This window comes from Symphodus melops (genome assembly GCF_947650265.1).
Source record: "Symphodus melops genome assembly, chromosome: 8".
In the NCBI taxonomy this organism is placed as follows: domain Eukaryota; kingdom Metazoa; phylum Chordata; class Actinopteri; order Labriformes; family Labridae; genus Symphodus; species Symphodus melops.
The window spans coordinates 21,971,109-21,995,896 of record NC_136698.1 but is presented as its reverse complement, the minus strand read 5'-3'; the positions used below and the strand labels follow the sequence as shown (position 1 = coordinate 21,995,896).

At 38.5% G+C, this 24,788-nt stretch overlaps 2 protein-coding genes across 2 annotated transcripts in view; both read right to left on the bottom strand.

Moving 5' to 3' along the window:
- naaladl2 (N-acetylated alpha-linked acidic dipeptidase like 2) overlaps positions 1-24,788 on the bottom strand; it is a 539,711-nt gene that overhangs the window by 423,196 nt on the left and 91,727 nt on the right. The gene's annotated exons all lie outside the window — the stretch shown is intronic.
- On the bottom strand, positions 898-3,691 carry LOC306828529 (trypsin-4-like; the record flags this gene model as incomplete). Its single annotated transcript, XM_079351046.1, has 6 exons — positions 898-1,282; positions 1,409-1,572; positions 1,866-1,921; positions 2,038-2,235; positions 2,363-2,549; positions 3,652-3,691. The coding sequence occupies 6 exons, from the start codon at positions 3,689-3,691 to the stop codon at positions 1,106-1,108; spliced, it is 822 nt and encodes a 273-aa protein (XP_079207172.1). The 3' UTR covers positions 898-1,105.

Sequence of the window (24,788 nt, the reverse complement as noted above, 5' to 3'; positions counted from 1 at the left end):
TTGACTATACTACATGATATAAGATACAGGAAAGACTTCACTTAATCATTTGATTGAGGGTTTTTGGTGCTCTGCGATTGCATCAATACATTCACCCTTTTTTTGGTATCCGTTGTGGTCTCATTCAATCTAAAATATTTTAGAAGTAGGCTTGCTAAGTCCAGAGGTCAGAGGTCAACCCAATATGTCATGTCCAGCACTAAGGCCATTTTGGACGTCTATTTTCAGAACATTTTTACACGTGTGGAACCGATGTTACATCAGACCCATTAACTGGTACTTTTGGAATTTCCCCTGGAGGCTATTTCTCCTGAGCTCCTAGTAAGACGCCATAACCTTCTCGTCTCATATATTTTATATTGTATCTACTTCTTTTTTAAAAGAACAGTGAACACATTCCTTTTTTCTATTTTGTTTTGTTTTACTGTGTGATCGTTTGTGTTGTCATGGTACAAATGATGCCATATCAATATGTTTAAAATTATATGATAACCTTTGTCTGCTATTTAAAAAAAATAAAAAAATCAAATAAAAACAATTCACTTAAGAAACTACAGTATTCTAACGTTGATGAAGAGGGAGAGAGTCTAATTAAATGAGGATTAAGGCAAGCAGGCTTTTGCAGAGAGGTTGTGAGGAGTCAGAAAATGTGACTTGCATCATTTTAGCAGGATTCAGATAAAATTCAGGATTTCTTATTTTGAAAGGACAAGAGGAAAAAATAAAGGATGGCTGAGCTAGTAGAAAGAGAAGACTTGACTTCTTATCATTTTCAGTGGTCAGAAACACAAATGAAGGAATGTGTTGCTTTTTTTCTGCTGGATGTAATCATAACAAAGCAGATATATTGAAGTTTAAACTGCATCTTAGTCTCCAAAGAAAAAATACAAACACATCGTGACTGTGAGTCATATTTTTACGTTTATTTTCACAAGTCTAAGTAATCTTATTTTATCTTAATGCATCATCATCATTAATCATGTATCGTGTGTTACATGTGTTTGCAGTTTCTCCACATAAACTGACAAATAAAAAACTTTTGAAGTGACTCACTACTTTATGAAATAAATGTGAATGCCCTGTTAAAGAAAACAGCATTTCACTTTTACCCAAAATTGTTTTGTTTTGGTACTTTCAGTGAATTCATATGCAGGAACCATGTCTTGTACAGAGGGTCACAGATGTCCATGAATATAGCTGATTCTTTGCAGGCAAATTCACCACCGGCTTTATGGACCCCGTAAATCTTGTTGTTGTACACGACTCCTCCACCAGAGTCACCCTGTGAAACACATTTAAGAAGTAACTCAATTTAACATCTTATATTAAAAAACCTCAAACATATTTAACTGGTAAATCCTGTTTTTACTGTTGGAAATGTGTGTGATAAGAAACCATTCAGACTCACTGGAGCAGTATCCACTTTATCAGTTTTTTCACAGAGATAGTGTTCATGGACCATTTGCCGAATGAAGGGGTCAGTGCTCGTCTTCACACTATGACAGTTTGCAAAGTCTGGACACTTGATGACTTTCATTTCAACACATTGGAGTTCTGCTGGTCTATCATTTCCTAGATGAGGATGGGAAGAAAGTATTTACTACAGAGACAAACACATCAAACTTGTTTTAAACCTTTACATCCCTCGTGTGATTAACCCAAACATCAGTCTAATTTCCATTTATCATTAAACTTTCTGTGAACTTGACTTTGTTTTTTTATTCTTTACTAAAAATGATCCCAAACTGACCTGAGCATGAATTAGCTTTACAAAGAGAGGCAACATTCAGATGTCTTTAAAATGAACAGTGCAGTCATTAATGAATAAATAATTGATCAAATTTAAAAAAAAGATTCATTTTAACCATGTTTCCCATTGAGTAACACAGTTGTGGCTGCATAACCGGCAACCTGAACGGTTCTGAAACATAATAAAGAGAGAATTTCAAGAAACAGTTTATTTCACATTGTTTTGATTTGTTATTGTTGCTTCAAGTTTCTCCAGATTTAAACTGAAGAGGAAAGATCACAACTCACAAACTTTGACGATTTTTACATTCCTCTTCGGTAGGAAGATCTATTGGTTTAATCTTAGTGGGGGTTGGTAACTTCAGCAGCATGAGGTCATGGTCTCCATTACTGTCCTTGAAGATGTGGTGATTTGATTCTGGTATTTTCACTCCTTCTGGTGGATCTGCTGGACCTGGATGGACTCCAACATATGCAGTCATCTCCCTATAAACAGATTAAAGGAACATGACTGTATTACTGTAGCTATATTGTAATATCAGAGTTCTTTCAGCTCAATTTGTTTTTGTGACAAATGTATGCAAACTTTAAAACCAAACCATCACTTTCTTACCGCCCATCCTTCCAGCAGTGAGCTGCAGTCAGAATGTAGCTGTCGCTGATCAGAGAGCCCCCACACAAGGATTCATGGGTTGGATTTTTTGCTTTTAACTTGACGTGGTACCCACGCTCTCCTTTGTCACATGGTTTACCATTTATAATTCTCTTGTGCAGATCCACAGACGAGCTCACTGTGACACCTGAAAGAGAAAGTCCTCCACCAGGTGACTGGGAGTGTGAACAACAGTTGTTGGACAGAACACATTTTTCACATTTGTCACAGTGAAAGTCGGGAGTGACAGCTTATTTATTTTGTTATTTCAGTGACATGCAACCTTTTTCATGAGTAAATAACTACAGAGGATCTACAGGTGTTGAAATACAACAGTGCTAATCATCTCTGTGTCCTACATTTGACCACAGGTTCTCAACATTGCGTCTTACAAACTCTCCTGCAGATATTTCCTGACATCAAGCATTAACAAGTCATATCTGATGGATGGATCTGTCCACCAATATCAATAATGTCTTATGAGTCTAGCTGCTATTTCTGCTTTATGATCGTTCTAGTTTGACAGATAATTCACAGTAATATCTAAAACCTTCTCTGAATCTTTTATTTAACCCTTTAAACCTATTCGCTCTCTCTCACTCAGTTACCCAGCAGCCATCTCTGCTCATGTAGTTCCCCTGGTCTAATGATATGTTCAAATTAGCTGCCCCGGTTGTGGGGTCACTTGTATGTACATTAATGGTTTATAATAGGGCCATATATTGACATATATACATATTGTATACTTTACATTGATTAATGAATTTCAATAGTTAATCACTTAAACACATGTTTTAAGGCATGTGCAAAATGTCATTATTCAGTATACAACAGGCTTTTATTTTGAAACTTTATAATTGAAGCCGAGGGTACTTTACTTCCTGTTTTTGTACAGACCTGCTTTTATTATGAAATGACATATGGAACATCCTGTAGTTTATGGCGTTAACCTAACTTCAGAAAAAGGACGCGCTACAGAGCTAAACTAAATGAAACGAGAGACGACAGACTAAAGTTTTTACTGCAAGTTGAACAGAACAGGAAAGTCTACAAGGTCACACAAATATGATGTCAATGTTAAAGAATAGATTTGTTTGAGTTTTTTGTCCTTTGATAAAAAATCTAATCTAACAACATGCTACCTCTAAATGTGCTCCTCCTGGGTTTCTGTAGGATTCAGTAAATTCTACCTCAAAGGATGAAAGTTAAAAGTAAGCAGCAGACATGTAAAGATAGAATTGAGTACTCACCTGCGCACAGCAAAAGGAGGAGACACTTCATAGCACCCATCTCTGCGTGATGCCCTCCTGGTGCAACAGTGGTGCATTTTAAATGTTTTCACACTGTCCTGTTGGACCTCTATCCACCAATCAACACCTCAATGGTTTATCAGAACAAGCCCATTGGCTAGAAGCTCTGCACCTGTGCAGATCCTCAAGCCTTCCTCCCTTCTTCCTGCCCTTTACCGATCTGATAAACAGAAACATTTTACATGTTCTGTGTGTCGGGCCATGTCGCCAAAAAAGGTTAAAATGTTCATGCTGTTGGAGACTTTTGGATTGAAATTCAACATCTCTCAAACTTTAAGTCCAAATAACTTGTAACCGCTGAGCAACATAATCAGTATTGTGGCCTTTAAAGAAGGAACACATAATGACAGCCGATGTATAAGCTTTAAGTTTTGTTATCTAAATATTTGTATTTAACTCACCAAAGTCTCATAAATAAATCTATTCATGTTGAAAAGTGAGCTCATCATAAAAGGTGTTGTGATTAAAAAAAACATGTTGACACTTCTTACGATGAAGGCTCTTTAAATGGAGCTCCACAAAGTTTGCTGAGCCTTAAATTAGGGGTGGGAATCACCAGGGGCCACACGATGCAACAATATCATGATACTTTAGTCAGGATATGATATTATTAAGATTTGCTGAGAATGTGATGTAATATATTATGTTGTTTAACTTTTTGATCTGTACATGAGATGTCAACAAAATTAAACCAAATAAGAAAACATTCTCAGTCTATTCATCTCACTTCAGTCCTCAGACTGAGCAACACTGTGATCAAAGTCAAACCCTGTAAAGTCTGCATGCAGCTCACAATCTGAACTGTTCCTGTTTCAGTCTCATCAAACTTAACTCAAGTCAAACATGTTCGTCACTTTTTAACAATCCAACTCATTCAAAATGAATTGTGCAAACCCTTCAGCGATAAAACTATTTAAAAAAAAGTATATTTGCTTTTAATATCATACGAATATTGAAACTTGCCAGCCATGAATAGATATTATGTGATACTATGCAATTTGTTTCTCCAGCGCTAGGTCATATGAGAACTCTTTGATCATTGCATTTCATTTTGTATTTGTAATGATTGTTTTTTGTGAGATACTTTAGAATAGGGTGAGGAAATATGGACCAAAACTCACATGTCAATATGGTTAAGTTATATGCTGATAGTTGCGTATACGTGTGTATCAAAAAAAAATATAACACCACTGTGTGTTAAGTTATTCCTTAAGTGGTTTTATGACATATACATATACATCTTAAAAACTCAATGTATCATCTCGCCTTACTTTATTATCATTGCAGGTTTAAAACAAATATGGGTTTTGTGCTCTCTTTGGCCAACGACGTGAGAAACTTTCATTCATATTCAACCACTCCCTGAAAACTTCAGCACTTTATCTGTTTCTCCACTTCACCTGTTCTTGTCACTTTAAATTGTTGTTTCTGTATTGATTCCAATTTCTTAATTCTTTATAATGAAACGTCTTCAGTAGCATCTTAGTCCTCGAAGACTTATGTTACATTGTCTACTTTGCGTCTACTTTGTGTGTGTTGAAAAAGACAATAAAGAGAACTTGTCACACAAACAAAAGACAGGCAGCAAAGGATGAGAGACCGATGGAGAGACAGAGTGAGAGAAGTCCAAAGAGTGGGCATTGCTGGTGTCTGTGGGGAGGATGGTCCAAAGGATTATTGATTCATTAATTTAGGTAGAAAACACAATTTAACCAGGTTATTTTTTGGAACATTTACAAAAATGAGGTGGTCATGTGTACATGAAATGGATCTTTAATAAATGACCGCAATTGTTGGATCATAAAAATGTTAAAAACAAGGTTAACTTTAACTCAAAATTATAATCTTAGAAAACATTTTATTATTGTATATTAATGTCATATCATAATTGACATCATTTCATATTATGTTTATTTTAGTGTCAGTGAAATGTCTCTGTTTGACATAGTCAAACATGCCCATACAATGAAATGATGACGTCAAAGATGATATGACATTAATATAGCTCATTAACATAGTTGTATGTTCATTTTAGTGTCAGTGAAATATCTGTTTGAATTCGCTGACTGTCATCTTTCTCTTCTGCAAAGTGTTTTCACTGACAACTTTCCTCTCAAGGGTTTAAGTTTCTGTTGTTGACTTAGTCAAACATGCCCTCTACCAGTTGGACTTACAGTTGAATTTACATTTTGGATGATAAATGCTATAGGAGTGATAGTAGTTATTCATACATCAAACTGAAGCACTCTATGGCTGTCCTTGTCTCAACATTCAGTGTATCCAAATGAGTGTTTGAACTCTCACTCTGTCAGTGTGATTATACACAGGGTTCTTTTTGTTTATTATCGCTGAGTAACAGACAGTGTATATCCTCTCTTCGTATCTGTAGAATATTCTACTCAATATAACCACATACACGTGTTACAGTTTTACATAACTGAAAGTTCATTCAAGTACAATGCTTTAATAAACGTTTGAGTTCCTGCTTGATGTTACTTTAAAAATCCACTCCTTTACACTTAGAAGGAAAAATTAATGATGTGACAACTTTAGTTAGAAGTTGCTTTGCACATGAGGAGAATATAAATAGAAATTTCTTAGAAACAACATTTATTATATAAATATCAAACAAAATAAAACAAAAGCAGGCTTTTTCCACCAAGGATCAAGCTATATGCATACAGTGTATACATGTATACCTGCAGGCCATTTGTAAATTGAAGCAACAACCTTAACTGTATTTAATCATGAAGGTTTGTTCATGAATGAAAAAGAAGTGGGTAGAGTGGGAGGAGATTAAAAAAAGAACAGATGAGGCATGCTTTTAAGTTGAAGATGAGACAATGGACCAAATGAAATGGTCTCCAGCCTGGCCTCACCTTTGGCTCTTTCATTTTTATTGCCTGTCTTTTCTTGCTTTTTTTTCTATTCCTGTAGCGTCAGGCTTCAACTATTCTTTTTTTTTTTTTTTTACTTTTAAGCTCTTGAATGTCTGCCTATTCCAAAGCTGCCACTGTTCACCATTTAATGCGCCTGACAGCATGCTAAAGGTTTGTAATTGATATTTGGCTCTGCAGTTAATCACAGCCTCGGCAGAGAACTACGGTATGTCTGTATGTGTGATTAACACGTGACTCTGAGTGGGCTGATCAGACAGGTTTTTTTTGATGAAATAGAAAAACACATTGAAAAAAAAAATCAAGACCACTCAATAAGGTTAAAGAAACAATATAAGCTATGCTTTTCAGGTAATATTAGTGAAAAGAAAAAAAAAGGCAGTCAACATTTAGGACGAAAAAGTTTCATCATTTAATATCAAACTAAAAAGAGAAGGTTTAGTTTGAGTCCAAACGCGTAACTCTCGCAGCAACATTCAAACTGGGCCCTCTTCTCGCATCCAGTAGTGCTTTAGAAAAGAATGAATAATGTCAATTCAATTATATGTTCTATAAATACAGATGAGCATATCCCTATTAGAGAGTCTTGGCCTGTCATGACATTTATTTGGTATTATCTGTTCATCCCATGATGGCCAAACTGCTTCAATCCATATCTTAGAGCAGGGGTGCTCACACCTTTTCAGCATGATACTACTTATGAAAAGACCAAGTCGAAATGATCTACCTAACATAAACATGCAAAATATATATTTATTTACATTTTAGCTATGTCACTGTATATTAAGTGTTTGGTATAGGCTATGGTGAGTGAAAGAGAGCGAGAGAGAGAGAGAGAGACTCTGGTCTTTGTATGTAGCTGAGTCCTGGGCTGATAATAGGCTCTCATCCTCTGTTGAATGTTTAAAAGTCTCAGCATACTTCTGGGTCATGATTACTATAATTTGACCTAATAATTAAGGCCACGTTTAGTCACATTATTACTTATCAATCCAAATAATATTATTGATGGATAATTCATACTGTGAATGAACATGGCCTTGAAATATTCTGATTGATTGCATGTCCTTTCAATTTTCAGCCAAGGCTACATTGACATATCTATTGTCAATCTGTTTCATCTGTAGGCTCGTTCACTATTTTTCTCATTCTCTCAGCTTATTACAAATTTTACCTTTCCTCCTGTTTGCCTAATCATCTTCTGAATTTCTTGCTGCAACAAATGATAACGTGGGTTGATGCAGCCTCTTAATACTACGTTGCATCTTTGCTCCGATTCATTTAATTGCCATTCTAAAAATAGACCTGCGACATAGACATTGCGACTGCGTTTACTTTTGGTTTTCATGAAATGAAACTTATGGGAAAAATGCTGAAGCATGGAGCGCCCAGCAGGTTTTTTTTTTCTTTTTTATAGTGAGGACGGACGATAGGCTGACGTCTATGTTTAATAATGCTGTGCGATCTGCCCACACGCTTGCGATCGGCGTTTCGGGCACCCCTGTTTTAGAGTTTTTGGTAAAAGGCAAGGATTATGATTCTGGTTTTCCTCTTCTATTAAAAAAGAAAAAAAAAACAGATTTCGTCACACATTTTATGAATGTATGCTGGATTTTCGTGAAATTGTCAATAATACAGCTATTTTCAATTTAGTCCACTTCTCAGACTCTGCTGCAAAAAAAGTATCACATAGCAAGATTTCTTAGCTCCCATATCCCAGATATTTTGGCATCACATAAGTGGGAGGAAGTTGTGACAAATGGGTACATAAACTGCTGCCAAGACGTACAGCCTTGCACCCGCAGACATCCTTTCACACCCACTTGCCTTATCTGTGTTTGCAAGCAAACTTCCAGAGATCAAGATGGATTCATTACAGCCTTAAATACTCGAGGTCTGTGACAGAGTGTAGCGTACTTTGACAAGCTGACACTTATTCTCCCCCCGGCTTGTCAGAGCTGTTTATGATCTGATACACTTCTTGCTGAAATCAGTCCCTTCTGCTGCAACCTGTACTGTGCTTGACTTGGCTTATTTTACTGTCTACAGTTCATGCTTGCTGCTCACAGTGCTCTACTGAGTCTCACTGTTGCATTGTGGGGGATAGTTAAAGTATGTCTTTATCTAAAGCTCATCCATGTTTAAGTACAAACAAATAGTATATTGTCATGATGTTCAAGACACACAGTTGTTGGCGTAATCTCCAGAAGTGTTTCCCTGCTGTTCTGAACAATATGTAACAAGAACTCTGCAACACTTGGGCAAAACCTGGCAAATAAACCTGTGGCTACAAACAGAGCTCAGAGTAAAGTGGACATGAGGAGAGCCTTGAAGATACAACTGTTTAAAGTAGAGGCTGAAATAAGGGATTTTCCTGATGCAAGTATTGGATAAATAAAGAGGTTTCTGAACTACACACCTCACAACATTACTCAATAGGTGTCGGACGCAGACTATATACTGTACTGTTTTTTTGTTTTTTGTTTTTTTAATGGACGAAATGCCCCGTGTGTGGAAACAATAGTATTCATCATATAGACTGTGTTTCAGCAATAAACAGGTTGAATGGTGTACTTCTACATTCTGTGTTTGAGCAATGTACTCTGGTGTGCTTGAAACCCTCCATTGGGCTTAAAGATATTCTATAAAGAGAACATGCAGATAACTTCCAGGCACTGCAAAGAAAGCTCAGGGAAGTTAAGGTATATGAAGGAGTAGAATGAAGTGTTGAACAAGAGTGACTTGGCTAGAAAAACTGGGTAAAACTGGATAAAACCAGCGGAACCAAGCTATTATGAATACGACCCAAAGAGACTTCCCAAAAAGCTGGAACCTGTTGTCAAACATCACCATGACAACCAGGCTCAGAAATAATGATCGGCCCTTCAAAAAAGTACAAGATTCATTGATTGTATAGAATTAAGTGGGAGAAACTCAGTTTAGTGTTTGTACAATAACAACTCCAGTGACTTCTATTCTCACGTTGCTTTTTTAGGAGACTTTAGGTGGTATAATTGGGCTCTTTAAAAAATGAGTTCAGACACACCTTTCGGTTCTGACATGGACTCCTTAACTCAACAAAGAAATGTGTTTTGTACTATTCCCATGTCTGAAATGTCACACTGCTATGCCACAAAACTTGTCTTATTTACACTGCAGTCCATGTGACCTTCATCTGTTGACTCTGGCCAGCTCCATTTAGTAACTATTAACTGAGGAAGTGAAGCAGTGTCAGATAGGAGATTTCTTCAGGTACAGTCAGTTGCTGCTTCAAAACAACAAGGTTATTCTTTCAAAATCTTTAAGTCAGTGCTACTTCGGAACAATAATATTAAACGAGACATTATGAAAACACAGTTTTACAGGGTTTTTTTGAACATTTATTACCTGAGTGTTTATTGACTCACAAAAGTTGAAAAGTTAAATAAACCCATCCAGTCCTTTGTTTGTAGTCTGAATTAGTCTTACAACACAAAGAAAATTGCTCTTTTTCAAATTTTCTCAACTTGTGAAATCACAAGTTGGATTGCCATGAAAAAAAGTATCCGCTTCCCTTCCTCTGTTTTCGTCACCCAAGGACTCCACCTCCAACCTGAAGCAAAGCGTTTGTACAGGTCTGCCATTTTTATCCTAGCTACAGAGGAGTGATGTCCACTGGTAAAACTCAGGGGAGGGGCTCAATGCATTTAAAGAGACAAAAAACAGAGCATTCTAAGAGGGCTGGTTTCTGCAGGGTGCTTGAATCGTGTTACATTTGGACTAAAGCAAAGAACAGATGTTTCATTTAAACGACAGGGGACTGTTTTAAAAGGTGGAAACGTGGTTTTATGTTCCTCTTTATGATTAGATGCTGCATATAATGAAGACTTATGACTGACAGAAATGACAGGAAACCAAAAAACCCCAAAACAAGTCAGCCAAAGTTGTAAATATTTTAGACCACTGAAAAGCATTGTGAGATATTATTAAACATTTTATACAGCATGGCATACGCTTTTATAGTCACTAGTAAGAGACAGTAAGAGACTTCAGTTCAAGCCACATATGCCAGTGAAAAATATATCAGTAGTATAAAAACTTTTTCTTGTGATCTCTTTAAACAGAGCGATCTTTAATAGATACCACTCTCCTGTTTGCCCCAGGATTGGCCTCGACTAATAGTTGAGTCTTTAGCTACGTCTCACTTCCCTTATTTTTAATCTCTTCTGTCAAACCGGAAGTAGTTCCAGACCCGCCACGTGAAGGATCATCCCAAAGCTCTTATACTGAAAGGAGGAGAGAGGAGACACGAGAGCTGACTTCACGGGAGTCTTTTTACCAACAGACACGCCCCCTTCTCGTATATCTTCTAACTCATTGATTGGACCCTGCAGCAGATCAGACTTCAGTGAAACTTCTCAACATGAGCGGAGTTTAATACCGGAGAAAAGACGGACATTAAAAATATGCTAAACGGAGCGTCAGACATTTAAACAGATTGTGAACATCAGTGAGTTTGTAAAGAGTCGGTCTGTGATGATTAAAAAGTGTCTGACATGAAGATTAACAACCAAATATGAAGCTCTATAACTTGTATAAAATCAATACATACAGTGAAGGCCTTCTGTCATTTTCTGTTCATGATCCCTCAGACAGTTTGAATGTCTGATGATGATGAGGATGACAGTTTGATGAAGAGGGAGTTTGTCAGTCACAAACACATCTTACATGTACATTTATTTATCTTCATAAAGTTTCATCATTTAGATCCTAATCAATCCTTTTCAGTACCGGTAATCCTCAGATATAAATATCTGTGTTTATAAAATACAGAGTTCTTTGCTTAAATAAAGGCTAGGCTAAGTCAAATCTGTATAATGACAATAATAATAATAATAAACAGACAATTCAATATAAAATCAATTTAAAATGAATTAGAACAATGTTGGTTTGAAGCAGACAGCAGGTTGTTCTTCAGGTGTTTGTTATCAGGTCAAGATACTAAACACTGTAACAGTGTGTGTGTGTGTGTTTGATTAGAAATAATACAGTGTGTTGTGTTTGATAAGAAATAATACAGTTTTGTATTTGTGTGGATATAAACAGCTGTTAAAGTTGACTGACAGCTAAACGTGATCAGCTGATGTCGTGTCATGTGACTCTGTTGAGGACTAAGATTCAAGTGGAGGAGACAACTTAGAGGACACTTGATGCAAATAAGGGAAGTGAGATGCACCTTTTGATTTTTTTTAATCATTGTCAAGTGTGTACTCTTAGATATTATTAATTTTCTTTAATATTTGAACAAAGATTGTATTTACGACTTATTCAGACAAGCTTCAAGGGGGATCCATTCATCCTTTTATTTTGGAGTCAATGACGCCATTAAGACCCCCTAAAACAACACTGGCCACCCCAGTGGTCCAGCCAGAAGGTAGGTGGTAATCTTATTTATAGCTTGTTCACAACAGACTATGATCTACATATGTTGTTCTTTAGATTTTATATGTTCAGTCAGACAAAAGCTGTATACTTGTTCACTTAAGGAATAAGACAACTGAGGTCTGAAATAGTTTGTACTAAACTAGCTGTCAGCGAGGCCGGTGCTGAAGACCTAACCAAGGTCCTTCTCATGTTAGCTCAGCAGACCAAGGGGGGAAACACTGACTACAAGCAGTCGACTTGATTTAAAACACAGTCTGCTTCACGATGTGTAAGCCAGCCTATAGACTGATGAACAGGTATGTTGCCAGTGACAAGCTTTAGATAAACTGTTATATTTATTGCCTTTAGAGATCTAATCGTTAAAGTACCCACAGCACAATTCTGCTGCAGCAACACTAAATAATGAATACTTTCACGAGGACTGACGCAAAAAAACGAAGCCCAACTTGCTTTCCCAAGTAACTATTTACTTTTTTTTAATGCAGTAACTCAGAGACGTTATGATAGTAGTACCTATTACTGTAACTATTACTACTTTTCAGTAAGGTAAGCAAGAACGTACACGCCTAACATTATCATTATTTTGTTTTCATCTTACTTTTAGTTTCTCTGTTCAGCTAAAAGCTAAGAGCTTCTAAAAGCACTATATAAATGTAAAGTATTATTATTGATATTATTAACATCAACATCAAGACCTAAATAATTTCTAAAGTGTATTATTTGAGGGTCCAGAACATGTCAACAGTGAGTTAAAAGACCTAATGTTGAAAAATGAAAATGAGGCACGAGTCCAGAAATACAGTCCATGAGTAACTATGATTAATTTAAAAATGCCACAGCACCATTGGATAAGAATATGTATTGCTCTGAAGAAATTCTGTCACCTTTATCAAATAATATACCCGAAATGTCAGAACATTAAATAAATGTCACGGAAAATGAAAGAGTGACTTAACCACCTAACCCCGGACACAGAGATACTATAAAATATGTCTGATGTTTTTAAACATCGTCCCCCGCTTCAGGGTTATTTCTGTGGACTATCTGAACAATACTGTCAATGAGACAATGACTTAATCAATGAGTTAATGACTTAGATTAGATATTGTCTCTTGCAGACAGACTCTATAAGAACTCCTGTCACTGAGTGAATTTAATATTCTAGCTCGTGTGCTTTGAAAACGAGAAGTCTGGATGAAATATTGAATACAAAGACAATTCACTGCTTTGTCTAGTTACCAAAAACTCCATTACAGACACAAAAAAAAGAAAAGAAAAAAAGGATAAAATGAATCCACAGTTGAGTTCTGAAATGTACAGTCAAGTCAGTTCATTCCACATTCTCCAATTCTCTTTAACTGCAGATGAGTTGAGTTTCCAAGTCCCATAACTACCCATCTGTAGGGAGGGAATTCATTTTGAATTGGGGTTTTTTTTAAACAAACTTTAAACCCCTAATCCTCCTCTTAAAGAAGACATCGCCCAATTTGAAACGTTTGTCAGTGGTTCTGGATTTGGATTTGGAAAATCATCATTGCCGCTTCTGCAAGAGAATGTTCAAATCTGCAACCCTAACTGTTTGCCTGACATACACAACATAATTCACTCTTGGGTATCTTTCACTAGCACTACATCTATGTTTTATAATTGAGCTGACAACACACACGTGATGTGTTATGTACATATTCATTTCCAATGAAATAACTGGCTTCTCACACTTGTCCAATGTAAGACTGAAATATGTTTTCAGTGAACACCTGGGGACCTCAAGCACTTGGTATGTCATATAAAATGTCCAACACTGTCTAAAATCCCCTGTGTCAGAGTGACTTTGCAAATGAAGTAGAAAAAACAGACTTTTCTAAACCTTTGTTATCAGATGTTTATCAGTACTTGCTGCTTTGTCCTTAATAGTGAAACAGGACGGGGGAAGTGTGAGGACAGGAGGGGACAGGAGGGGAAGACAATGTCTGCAGACCAGAAGCTGCGCCAATTAACACATAATGGGAATTATCACCATGACATTTGGGTCTCTCGCCCTTCATCAAACAAGGAGCTCAAAAGAGAGCATTTGTTTTGATCTGAAAAATCTGCTCCGCAAGTCGTATCGTGAGCCTTTAGAGTAGAAGTCAGATTGAAAAATATCAGAATGTAATAAGGGCTACCAGCTGCCATGAAAGTCCCCGTGAATCTCTCTCACCTTAATCTGTTCACTCTCATTCTCTTCCCCTCTCATTTCACTCTCAGGTCCACTTCCCTCCATTTCCTCTGCACTGTGAGCGGTGCGTTGACCTGAGTCACGCAGCATGGATTGCCTCAGCAGGTCAATGTAAAGGTTTCATTTCCGAAGCCCCGTGACTATTCCTGGAGGTGCAGCTCCACAGTGATTGATGCCTTATACAACGTCTTTTTTTTTTTTTTTACAGTTGTGACATTTCAACAAAAGCTACATGTTTTGAACTTTCCATTTGCTGGGTGCTGCTTTACTCACGACACAATTTTTCTTGCTTACCTTTTTCTTATTTTTTCACCTTTAAATTAAGCTTCGCCGTCATTGCTTTCCTCAATCTCCCATCCCGTTCGAGTTCTACTTCCATCATTTGCTTTTACTAAAATGTTCTTGAAACAGGGATGGTTGGAGTAATTGTCTGTTTCTTTCCCACAAACAGCAAATGTGTCAACCATTGATTCTGTATCTACATTATGTCTGAGTTATCCATAGCACTGAAGCACTGTATCTAGTAAAGAATTTAAAATCAACATCAAAGTCCTATCCATAACTCTTAAGTTCCCATAGAGCTCTCATGTCCCTGACTTGAAGTCTTTCCTGCCCCTTCAAACCAAAAACAACGTGGATGCCTCACATTAAGCCAAATTCTATTATTGAAGATAACTGTAACAGATGTGAGATCTCACACAACCAACCTTTTAACCAAGCCACCATTGATGAGTTAGCTCACGGGATTGTTGTTGTGCTCAGTAAATCTTGCCATTCCTACAATATTTTCGACATGACCTCACAGGAGACTGTGGTTGGCCAACCATCACAATCATGCATTACCACAGGAGGCTGAGCTGATGAGTCCATGATAAAAAAAATGCATGCCTTGGATTGGGATGAATTAGTTCCTGAAGCTCATTTATCTTATTGAGGGTTAACCCCTTGTTGTTCTCTTCTGAACTGATACCTGGATCATTGAAGTGAGTGGTGATTGATTCTTCACTTCTGAATCAGAAAAACTGATTTTCCCTACCTGGTTTTAAGTTATATACTATACAGCAGGTGTGTATTGGTTCGGTAGGTCCTGCCTAACTTTTAACCCATGGATGACTGATCCACTGAGGTCTTAAAGTATTGCATTGCAATACTAGATGAGTAAGTTTGATATTTAATTATCAAGTTCAAGAATAATCAGTAGTCTGTGGTCTGTCAGCACTACGGCGCCATTTGCCTCCACTCATTGCTCCTGTTTCCACAGCAAGCACAGTGCTCCGTCTCTGGGGCGCGACAACAAACTGGGCAGAATCGGACGAGCCTGTACTCCACAACTGTCCTCACTGACTTTTGCACAACGACTGCGGCACCTCGATCCATAAACAAGAGTAGCAGAAAGAATCACCCCCATAATTCTCCACGAGCCTCCACATCAGCTTCTGTTATTGTCTTGATTGAAAGCCCCCCTAACAGCAGACTTTACATACTGTGGGTTAAATGAATAATAATAAATCTTTCAGAGATGTAAATCTGGGTGTCTGTTCTATAAAAAGTCGTGGGTCACATGTTCATTCTCTGCATACTCTCTGCTCTATGGAGGGCTGAAATACTGTTTTAACTTTTATTACATTTAAAACCAGTGATGTTTATAGGTGCATACGTCCCTGTACAGAACTTTGATGACAGTCAAGAACCTTGAAAACTCACAGGCCTCCTACAGTCACCTCATTCAAACAGGAAGTAAAGACTGTGAATTCAGTGCACACTTGTTCCGACCCCACACCACATTGCTCTGCCAGACAGGGCTAGCTTTCTGTCGCACTGCTGGCCATGTTTCCACGGGGGTTTGTGTATTGGCAGAGTGTATGTGTGTGGTTGTGTGTGTGTGTGTGTGTGAGAACATATGTCAATGTCATGCCACCAGATCTCGGTAGTAAATTCTCCATCATGACTATCAGTATGATTAAATAGAGGTACCTGGCCACATCCATCATGACATATAATCACTGAGAAGGTCACACAGGTCAGGGACTAGGGGAGGAAGCTAATGGAGTCGATACAGCCAGTGTACTACATAAGGACATGTTGTGTGTGCTGAATTAAAACTCTTAATTCAAACTACTTTGAAGAGTTCCAAACCACATATTTATAAACCCAGGAATCTGTGTGTGTGTGTGTGTGTGTGTGTGTGATTGTTGGTCAAGTTTCAATACTCCGCTGGCCACCAGACTTGGCGGGTGTATTGCTGCGGACCCAAGGAAGTGCAGAGCAGAATGGTAAGTTTAAACCGATATTGTTGAGACATTTTTTAAATAGCTTTGCTGTGGCACAATGATGGAATCAAAACCAACAGGCAACACGAAACAAGCAGACACACATACAGTATGTGCACGCACAGAGGGAGACTCACCCAAGGCGAGTTACACGTTTCAGCTGTCTGAAACATAATCGTTCGTTGTTTTTACAAACACACTTTATTTACTTCTGTCAGGACCTGAAGACAATTTTAACCAGAAACATAAGATGATCTGTAGAAACCAAGTCTGCCTTCAACAAACTGAAAATCAAAAGCAAAGAATAGCCCAGTACAATTCAGTGTTCTTACTGGAGGACTTTTGAAACTTTATCTGGGTGTCTGATCCCGTCCACTGACACGTGCAGAAAGGGCCGTACATTTAGTGTTACAGCGGACTCTATCTCTGACTGATTCCACAAACTTAATATGGACTTAATATGTCGGACCCTCCACCTCTCAAACATGCAAAAGGCTAAATCAGCAAAGATATAATACTTCTGTCCACTGGGGGGCGCCAGAATCAGTGTGACCCAAAAGTTCCTCATGGGAGCTTTAACTCCAAAGGCTGCTGATTAAAGGTGTTTAGAGTGCATGTCATAATGCTGTGGCTCAGTTATACAACTTTGATTATTTTTTAAATTTTGTTATTTTCTTCTTATTTTTATTTTATTTTATTTTTTATTTTTGGGGGGGGGGGGGGGGGGGGTATTGGCAGTGCAGCAGGATGATATCAGATATATTTTTAGATAACAAGCTCACATCACATCAAATGACTTCACAGGAAGCTCCGAGTTCCCTTCACTTCCTTTTCATTATCCTTCCCCTGTCATGCCTCTCCATCTTCTTCCATCCCATCTTTGAGTCAGTAGCTGCTCTCACACATTCTGCCTTCAAACACACACACACACACACACACACACACACACACACACACACACACACACACACACACACACACACACACACACACACACACACACACACACACACACACACACACACACACACACACACACACACACACACACACACACACACACACACACACACACACACACACACACACACACACACACACACACACACACACACACACACACACACTGCAAAGAAAGTTAAAGCAGAGTCACAGATATCGCACACTCAATTGTCAATTATATTTGTTGTGTTCTTGTTTATGAAATCATGAGCCCTGCCACATACAGTATATTTACTGTAATATAAGAAGAATAATCTGGTATCGTTCAGGGAGACATAATCACACTCCATCCAATTATCTTATTAAAGGAAGTCAATGCAAAGTTTGTCATTGTGTTTTGAATCATTGCTTGTTTTATTTTCACATTTTTTCAGATGCATTTTGGGACTTTTTAAGCTTTTTTTATTTTTAATATAGGACAGTGGATAGAGTCAGAAACCGGGGGAGAAAGAGAGAGAGTGGGGAACAACACGCGCCACGCAAACAAGCCACAGGACAGATTTGAAAAACCGGGCCGCATACAGTCGAGGACTTCAGCTCCCGGGCACAAACACGAACCACGAGGCTACCTGCACCTCTTTTTTTTTTTTTTTTACTTGAGTGCTTGAACTTACATTATAAAATATAAAGTTGAACAGTGTCCACACAATGCTCCCTGCTCAGGTGCTTAAGAAGGCTTCAGTAATTGTGAGGCTCTGGACAGGGAATTCAGTATCCCCACATCAGATTACAGTGCCTTTAATATTCTCACTTGATTACAAAGTACTAGGCATTTCCTTTTTTCCATTTAGAAGGAGATTTTCATTACCTCACTAGTTTTTAAAAAAAACAGCCACCTCTTCACATTCATGGGGCAAAGTCGTGTCCCCGACAGGAACAAAGCCAAAGCAAGAGTCAGCCTGCTGACCTTTCCTTTGTTACTCTGTCCTCCAGAACCGCAACGTCATACGCACGGAGCAAGAGCTTGAACAGAGAGAAAGGGTGAAATAAAATAGACTAAGAAGACCAAGAATAGACTGTGGAAGAAACGAGGCAAGCCCTCCCTCCCCTCTTTATAGTAAACTCCCTGATGACAGAGTGAATGAAATTTAGATGAGCCTTTTACGCTTGACCTGTTAACTCCCAATGACATGGAAACAGATTGTAGCTGCAGGAGGGGAGGGCGGTGCGGAGGACAGAGAGAGAGAGAGGGGGAGAAGGATACAGAAGGAATATGAATGATGTAGGTGAACGAGCAAGTAGAATAATAAAGAAAAAAAAAAAAAAAACACTGATGGTGACAAAGGGATAAGCAGGAATGGGAAGAGATTAGAGCAGAGATGATGACATAAAAAGAGGGAGGTCAATGATAACCTCCCCTTCCTCACACATCATGTCATGTTTCTCTGTGCTTTCCCTGAGTCTCATAAACAGAAACATCAAACATGGCTGACACATTATTTGATCGTGTTGAAGGAAAATGACAGTTTTAAGCTGCATATAATTATAATATAGATTTTCAATTCACACTGTTAGACTCCTCTCAGTGTTAAGTACAGGGTGAGCTGGCTGCTCATAGCAGCAAAACTCTACAAGGCCGAGTTTTCAGATACCTTTGCACTGCAATATGTTCTCACGTGTTTAGCCCACAGAGATTCACCTGTAGAGAGAGGCGATGCCAGAATCAATACCCTATGTCCTGAATCAGCAGGTGGGAACACAAGTAGAAAGCTGTGTTTATGTGTCTGTATTTGTAATACTGTAATGTTGGAGTCAGACATTGAGAGAACTATTGGCTTGGTTTATATGAGCCAGAACACGGGGCAGAGGCATCACGACGTGCACAGGAGCATGAGGCGCTGCAGCAACGCCAGGCAGTGAGGAGAGACAGAAGGAGCCGACCCATGCAGCAGCCTGTCCAATAAGGAGTGACATTTCCATTATCAGGAATTAAAGGACTTTGCAGAGGCAGAGCGCTCATTAATTCCAAACTCGTTTGGCATTATCCCTTAAAAATAGGTGTGCTGTTTTAACTTTACACACAGAAATCTTTCCCTAAACCAGACTGTCAGGCTTGTAGGGGTGTGGAGATGCAAGCACTCGGGCCGTTTCAGTACAGCATCATGGCAGCCAAAACAAATGAGCAGGAATTTCCTCCGCCAGAGTTGAGGTCTCCTGTGTGGGAACAATTTGGTTTCCCAGGTAAACACAAGAATGGACAAAAAGACGCTGGCAACTAATGGTGCAGATAACATGCTGAAGTGTCATTGTTTTTACAAGTTCCTCTATTGACAGAGGGAAATATGAATAGTTCTGCAGTGAAATTGATTTTTTTAGGTTCATTATGTTCTCAAAGGGCATTCAAGTGTTGGCTGAACAAACCAAAAGGTGTCAGTGTTTGTCTCTGCAATTTTCAAGAAATAGTTGTTTGTATAGGCTATATTGATTATTTTATTTAATACTATGTTTTTTATTTAGTATTATGTTTTTTTCTGTTTCATTTAAAATGTAAAATGTAAAAAAGCACCCGAGCAGGTTTACAAGTGTGAACTGTCGATCCTATGAACACGGTAAACTGAACACCTAGCGCCCCCTGTCAGGCTTGTAAAAGTTAGGCCTGATTCGATTGCTGCTCCTGCCATGTCCTTCCAATTAAACTGCATGAATCAACGGCTGAGCTCTTGTCACTCATTGGCTTTTTAAGACCCGAGTTCATAATAATGGCCATAACCATCTTGGGTTTTTTTCTTGGGAGACAAAAGTGACCATGTGGACGGTTGAGATGGGAAAAGAAAGATGTTTACAACAGTTAAGTTGTCAAAGCTAGCTGACGATGCTAATCGAGAAGACTACGGAGATTCCAACAGAAGGTCATTTTAATTGTGGTGAAATTGAAGTTTTCAAGTAAGTAGAACAAAAACAACTTAACCGAGGCGCGGACATATCGTGGTGACAGTATGCAGAGATTTAGGATGACATCACTCTCTTTAGACCTGGTCTGTCAAAAAGCAAGGCCTCCATCATAATGTCTAATAAAATAACAAGTTTAAAACTTCAAATAAAAAAAGTACAGTATGTTTGTTATCTTCAAAGGTAGAGTAAGAGATGAACTTTAAATGCCAACATTATGATTTACAGCTTCTAAAGAAATAAAAATAAAATAAACAGCTCGGTGACACAGTCTGCTGGGATGCGCCTCCAATATAGACAACAAGAAAGTGTACAGTAGTTTGTGACATGATCAACATCACATCGCAGGAGTAATCTCAACTAATTGTCTTGACAAGGTGTCAAATGTTGAACAATTAGACGTGTTAAACGGCCCTGTAATGACTGCTGAACATGTTGGCCATATGGATGGGCTCCACTGAGATCTCACTGTTGGCAAAGGGCCCAACACTCTCACATCACACAGAGAGAGAGAGAGGGAGAGAGAGAGAGAAGGCAGGATGAATCAAGAAAGAGCACGGAGCAGGAAATTGCAGGATAAACCTGATTTAATTCCTCTTGATTCGCACAAGGGAAGGGCTTTATAATTGATGATGTGAAGTGTGCGACAGACAGAGCAGAAGGGGATGATTGTTCGCGTTGTGGTGATGTTGTGCCTCAGATTGAGTCTTGGTTGAGTCATAACATCCTTCAAATCAGAACGGAGAAGCACAGAAAGGAAAGTAAACTGCCATGATATGTTTAAACCTCTGTATAAACAGAAAACTAAGACTTTACAAAATGAGCTTGACGTGACGTTAGGTTGACTCCACCTGTTGTTTTCCTGAGATCGGTCTTATTTCTTACAAACTTTTTTATTGTCTTTCTTAGAAATTCTAAGATGCTATAGGGCAATCGTGGTAAGCTCAAATTTAGCAACCCAAACGGGTTGTCTTCAATGTATTTAGAGTCTTCCCTTGTCTCTCACAATTTCAGGACATGTGCAGTGTTATCTTCAAGTTGCAAAGACAACTATAATCGAGCCGCGATCAGACGAGTATCACCGTTCCATTTAACTTCTGCTTTCCTTTTTTTTTCTTTTTCTGTAGATTTCTGTAGATTGTGAAAAACTGTTTTAAGACCTTTCCTTTTAAGAATCTGGTTTATACGTGTTTTTATATGAGGAACAAAGATAAGAACAAAGTTAAGGTCATTAATATTCATTCATATCAAATCGTCTTAACTGTCATTTTGAGACTGAAGTTAAAAAGAAAGCAGCTCTTAGACCCTGTGTCCATGACCTTGCTGTCTCCAGATCATTTATTTCCTAATCACACACGGAGCGAAGAGGACACGGGTCAGGACACGATCCGTAGGAGGAAAAAACTCCTGGGAATATCATACATTTGGACAACAGTGCCTGTGTCAGCATCTTTCTGAAAAGCTGAAAGACACTGGACACTGCTCCAGGCTGCTGCGAAATCTCTCTCCTCACTGAAAACAACTGAAAAAAAGATGCTGGCTCTCAGTAAAAAAAAAAATTAAAAAAAATGCTAGGTGGACACGGGGCCTTGATAAGGCTTTTATTCTTAAGGAAGTTTTTGTGAATCTTGCCTCAGGATCGTAGCACTAACTAGAAATGTCCATGTTGCCGTTTCCTCATCTGTCACAACTGCAGGGAGGAATGACTGAAGAGATCACAAACTGACCTAACTTACCCCAGATACCCTATGTGTGTGTGTGTTGCAATGTTTGTGAAAAAACCTTTTAAGCAAATAAATGATTTGTGAGTTTGGGCTACATTACTGCAATTGATGTTGAAGACTTGACAGATGGTCACTTTTTTAAAGATCTGAATAGTAAAGCTAAAAAAAACAAAACTGAATCATCTGACTCAGCACGAGGCCATGCTTGCTGCAACTGTCCATTTCATGGAGACATACCATCTAATCTGTCCACCTGCAGTGAGGATGAGGCGATTATACATTATGCTCAAAAAAAATAAAGGGCACACTAAAACAACACAATGTAATTCCAAGTCAATCACACTTCTGTGAAATCAAAATGTCCACTTAGGAAGCAACACTGATTGACAATGAATTTCACATGCTGTTGTGCAAATGGAATAAACAACAGGTGGACATGATAGGCAATTGAAAATGTTACAAGTTGGATTGTTAAAAAGTGTCTTCCGTACATGTTTGTTTTGAGTAAAGTTCAATGAGACTGAAACACTAACACTTCAGATTGTGAGCTGCATGCAGACTTTACAGAGTTTGACTTTGACCACAGTGTTGGTCGGATTGTGGACTTCACTAACATTCTGTAGAAATCTGAAGTGAGGTGAAACCAATGAGACTGAACAGTTCTTGATTTAGTTTCATTTTCATTGTGTGGCAATCGTTCTTAGTTGCCTTGCAATCCAAAGTCTAAATCTGAAGACAGTTTAAAAGACAACTTTAAAAGAATTGTTTTCATTGGGCCTACAATATTGAATGTCTGCGTATCTGCATACTTTATTTGTGTGTCCTAGCTTGTTGTTCAGTATTTGTTTCAGACCACTTTGCAGCATGTCTCATTCAGTAGGTTAACCTTTGTTTAGGCCCAGTTAACTTCATATACAGTCACGGGGGCGACAGAATCAGACAAACAAATACTCCAGATGACATGCACCCGTGTCCGTGTGTGTGTGTGTGTGTGTGTGTGCCTGACCTGTCTGGTCATACATTAGCAGTCACTCAGCAGTCTGCAGCACCTAACTGGATCTAACAAAGCAGAAAGCACAGCTCTCCATGAAGAGCCTCTCATCCGTGCCGTCCACTAAATCAGCTCCCTCCAAGCAGGCGACCAAGCAGTTACACTTTCACTTTAATCTTCAATGAAATAATAGCGCTGAAGAAGTAGTGATGGGCATTTACATATGTCACTTTAAAAGACAGATTTCAGCCCTCTTCAATGATTCCACGGGCATCTCTTTCCAATATAAAATTATTGTGTTCTGAGAAGGAACTTACACCTCCCTGACTTTGAAGAGGAAGTAAATAATTGATCAGATTCTCTTCGCTTGTGTCTGACTTTGACAGCTGTTTTAAAAGAAGTTATCAGCGCTGTCTGGAAGGGCCGGTGCATATGAGAGAAAATTACCTCTTTCTAGTTTTATTTTGTTTTTGGTTCCTCGCTTTATGGATGCATGTCATTAATTTGACTTCAAATAAATGACAGAATAACAAAAACAACACTAGGCTGTAAGTGACTGTTTTACTGGATGTTTCAAGCTCCAAGGATGTAGGACATAAATATTACTACTGGGTACTGGGGTCTTTTCAAACTCTATTTATTTATTAAACCATCGTACCATGTTAGAATCCTGTGACAACAAGTTTTGATGTTGTGCACACAAGAAAAAAACTTTGTGGGAGATCAGGGCCTTTGTAGACTTCCATCTGATTACCAAATCCAAATTAGTTCATCCTTAATACTTGTGCCAAATAAAATCTGTAAAATCCTCAAGGGTTCTACTATTACGCTGCTTACATGTGACGAGGACATTTATTCATTCATCCATCCATTGTTTACATGGCTTTTCTCATCCATTGGGGTCGTGGGGGGCTATCCCAGCTGTCATTGGGCAACGGAGGTAGGGTACACCCTGGACCGGTTGCCAGCCAATCACAGGGTTGACATAAAGAGACGTACAAAGACCGACAGCCAGCCAGTCACAAACACACACACCCACCTACTGGCAATACAGAGTCACCAAGTTACCCAGCAAGCGTGTATTTTCAGTGTGGGAGAAAAAAAGGAACGTGCAAACTCCACACAGAAAGATCCTCTCGGAACGGGGATTTGAACCAGAAACATTCAGGCTGTAAGGCAACAGCCCTAACTGCTGCTTCACTGCTCAATAAACACAAGATGAAGCAATCCATGAGTGTTTACATCTGTTATTCCATGGTAAAATAATATGAAGCTTCAGAAGTTTCATCACAACCTCACAATATCTTTTTTCCGCTTCATAGTTGTGTATATGTTTCTTTTTCAATGAAGTCTGCCCTCCGTGATCCCTGTTAAAAAAACAAACAAACAAACAAAAAAAAACATTGCGACACCAACTTTAAGAAATTGAGAGTGTTGTTAATAGTTACCAGGCCTGTATCTTAATTGCCAAACAAGCCCCTATTACCACTGCCTTCATCTCAGCCCAGTGACAACTAATTAAAATCAAACTATTAATTAAGTGTTGCAGATATAACAGGCTCCCTGGGTGTCCCAGCTTGAGTCTGCCCAGTCAAGCTGCAACAGAGAACTACTTTAAAGCTGAAGGTAATCCTCATGTTACATTCAGTGGATCTCACAGAT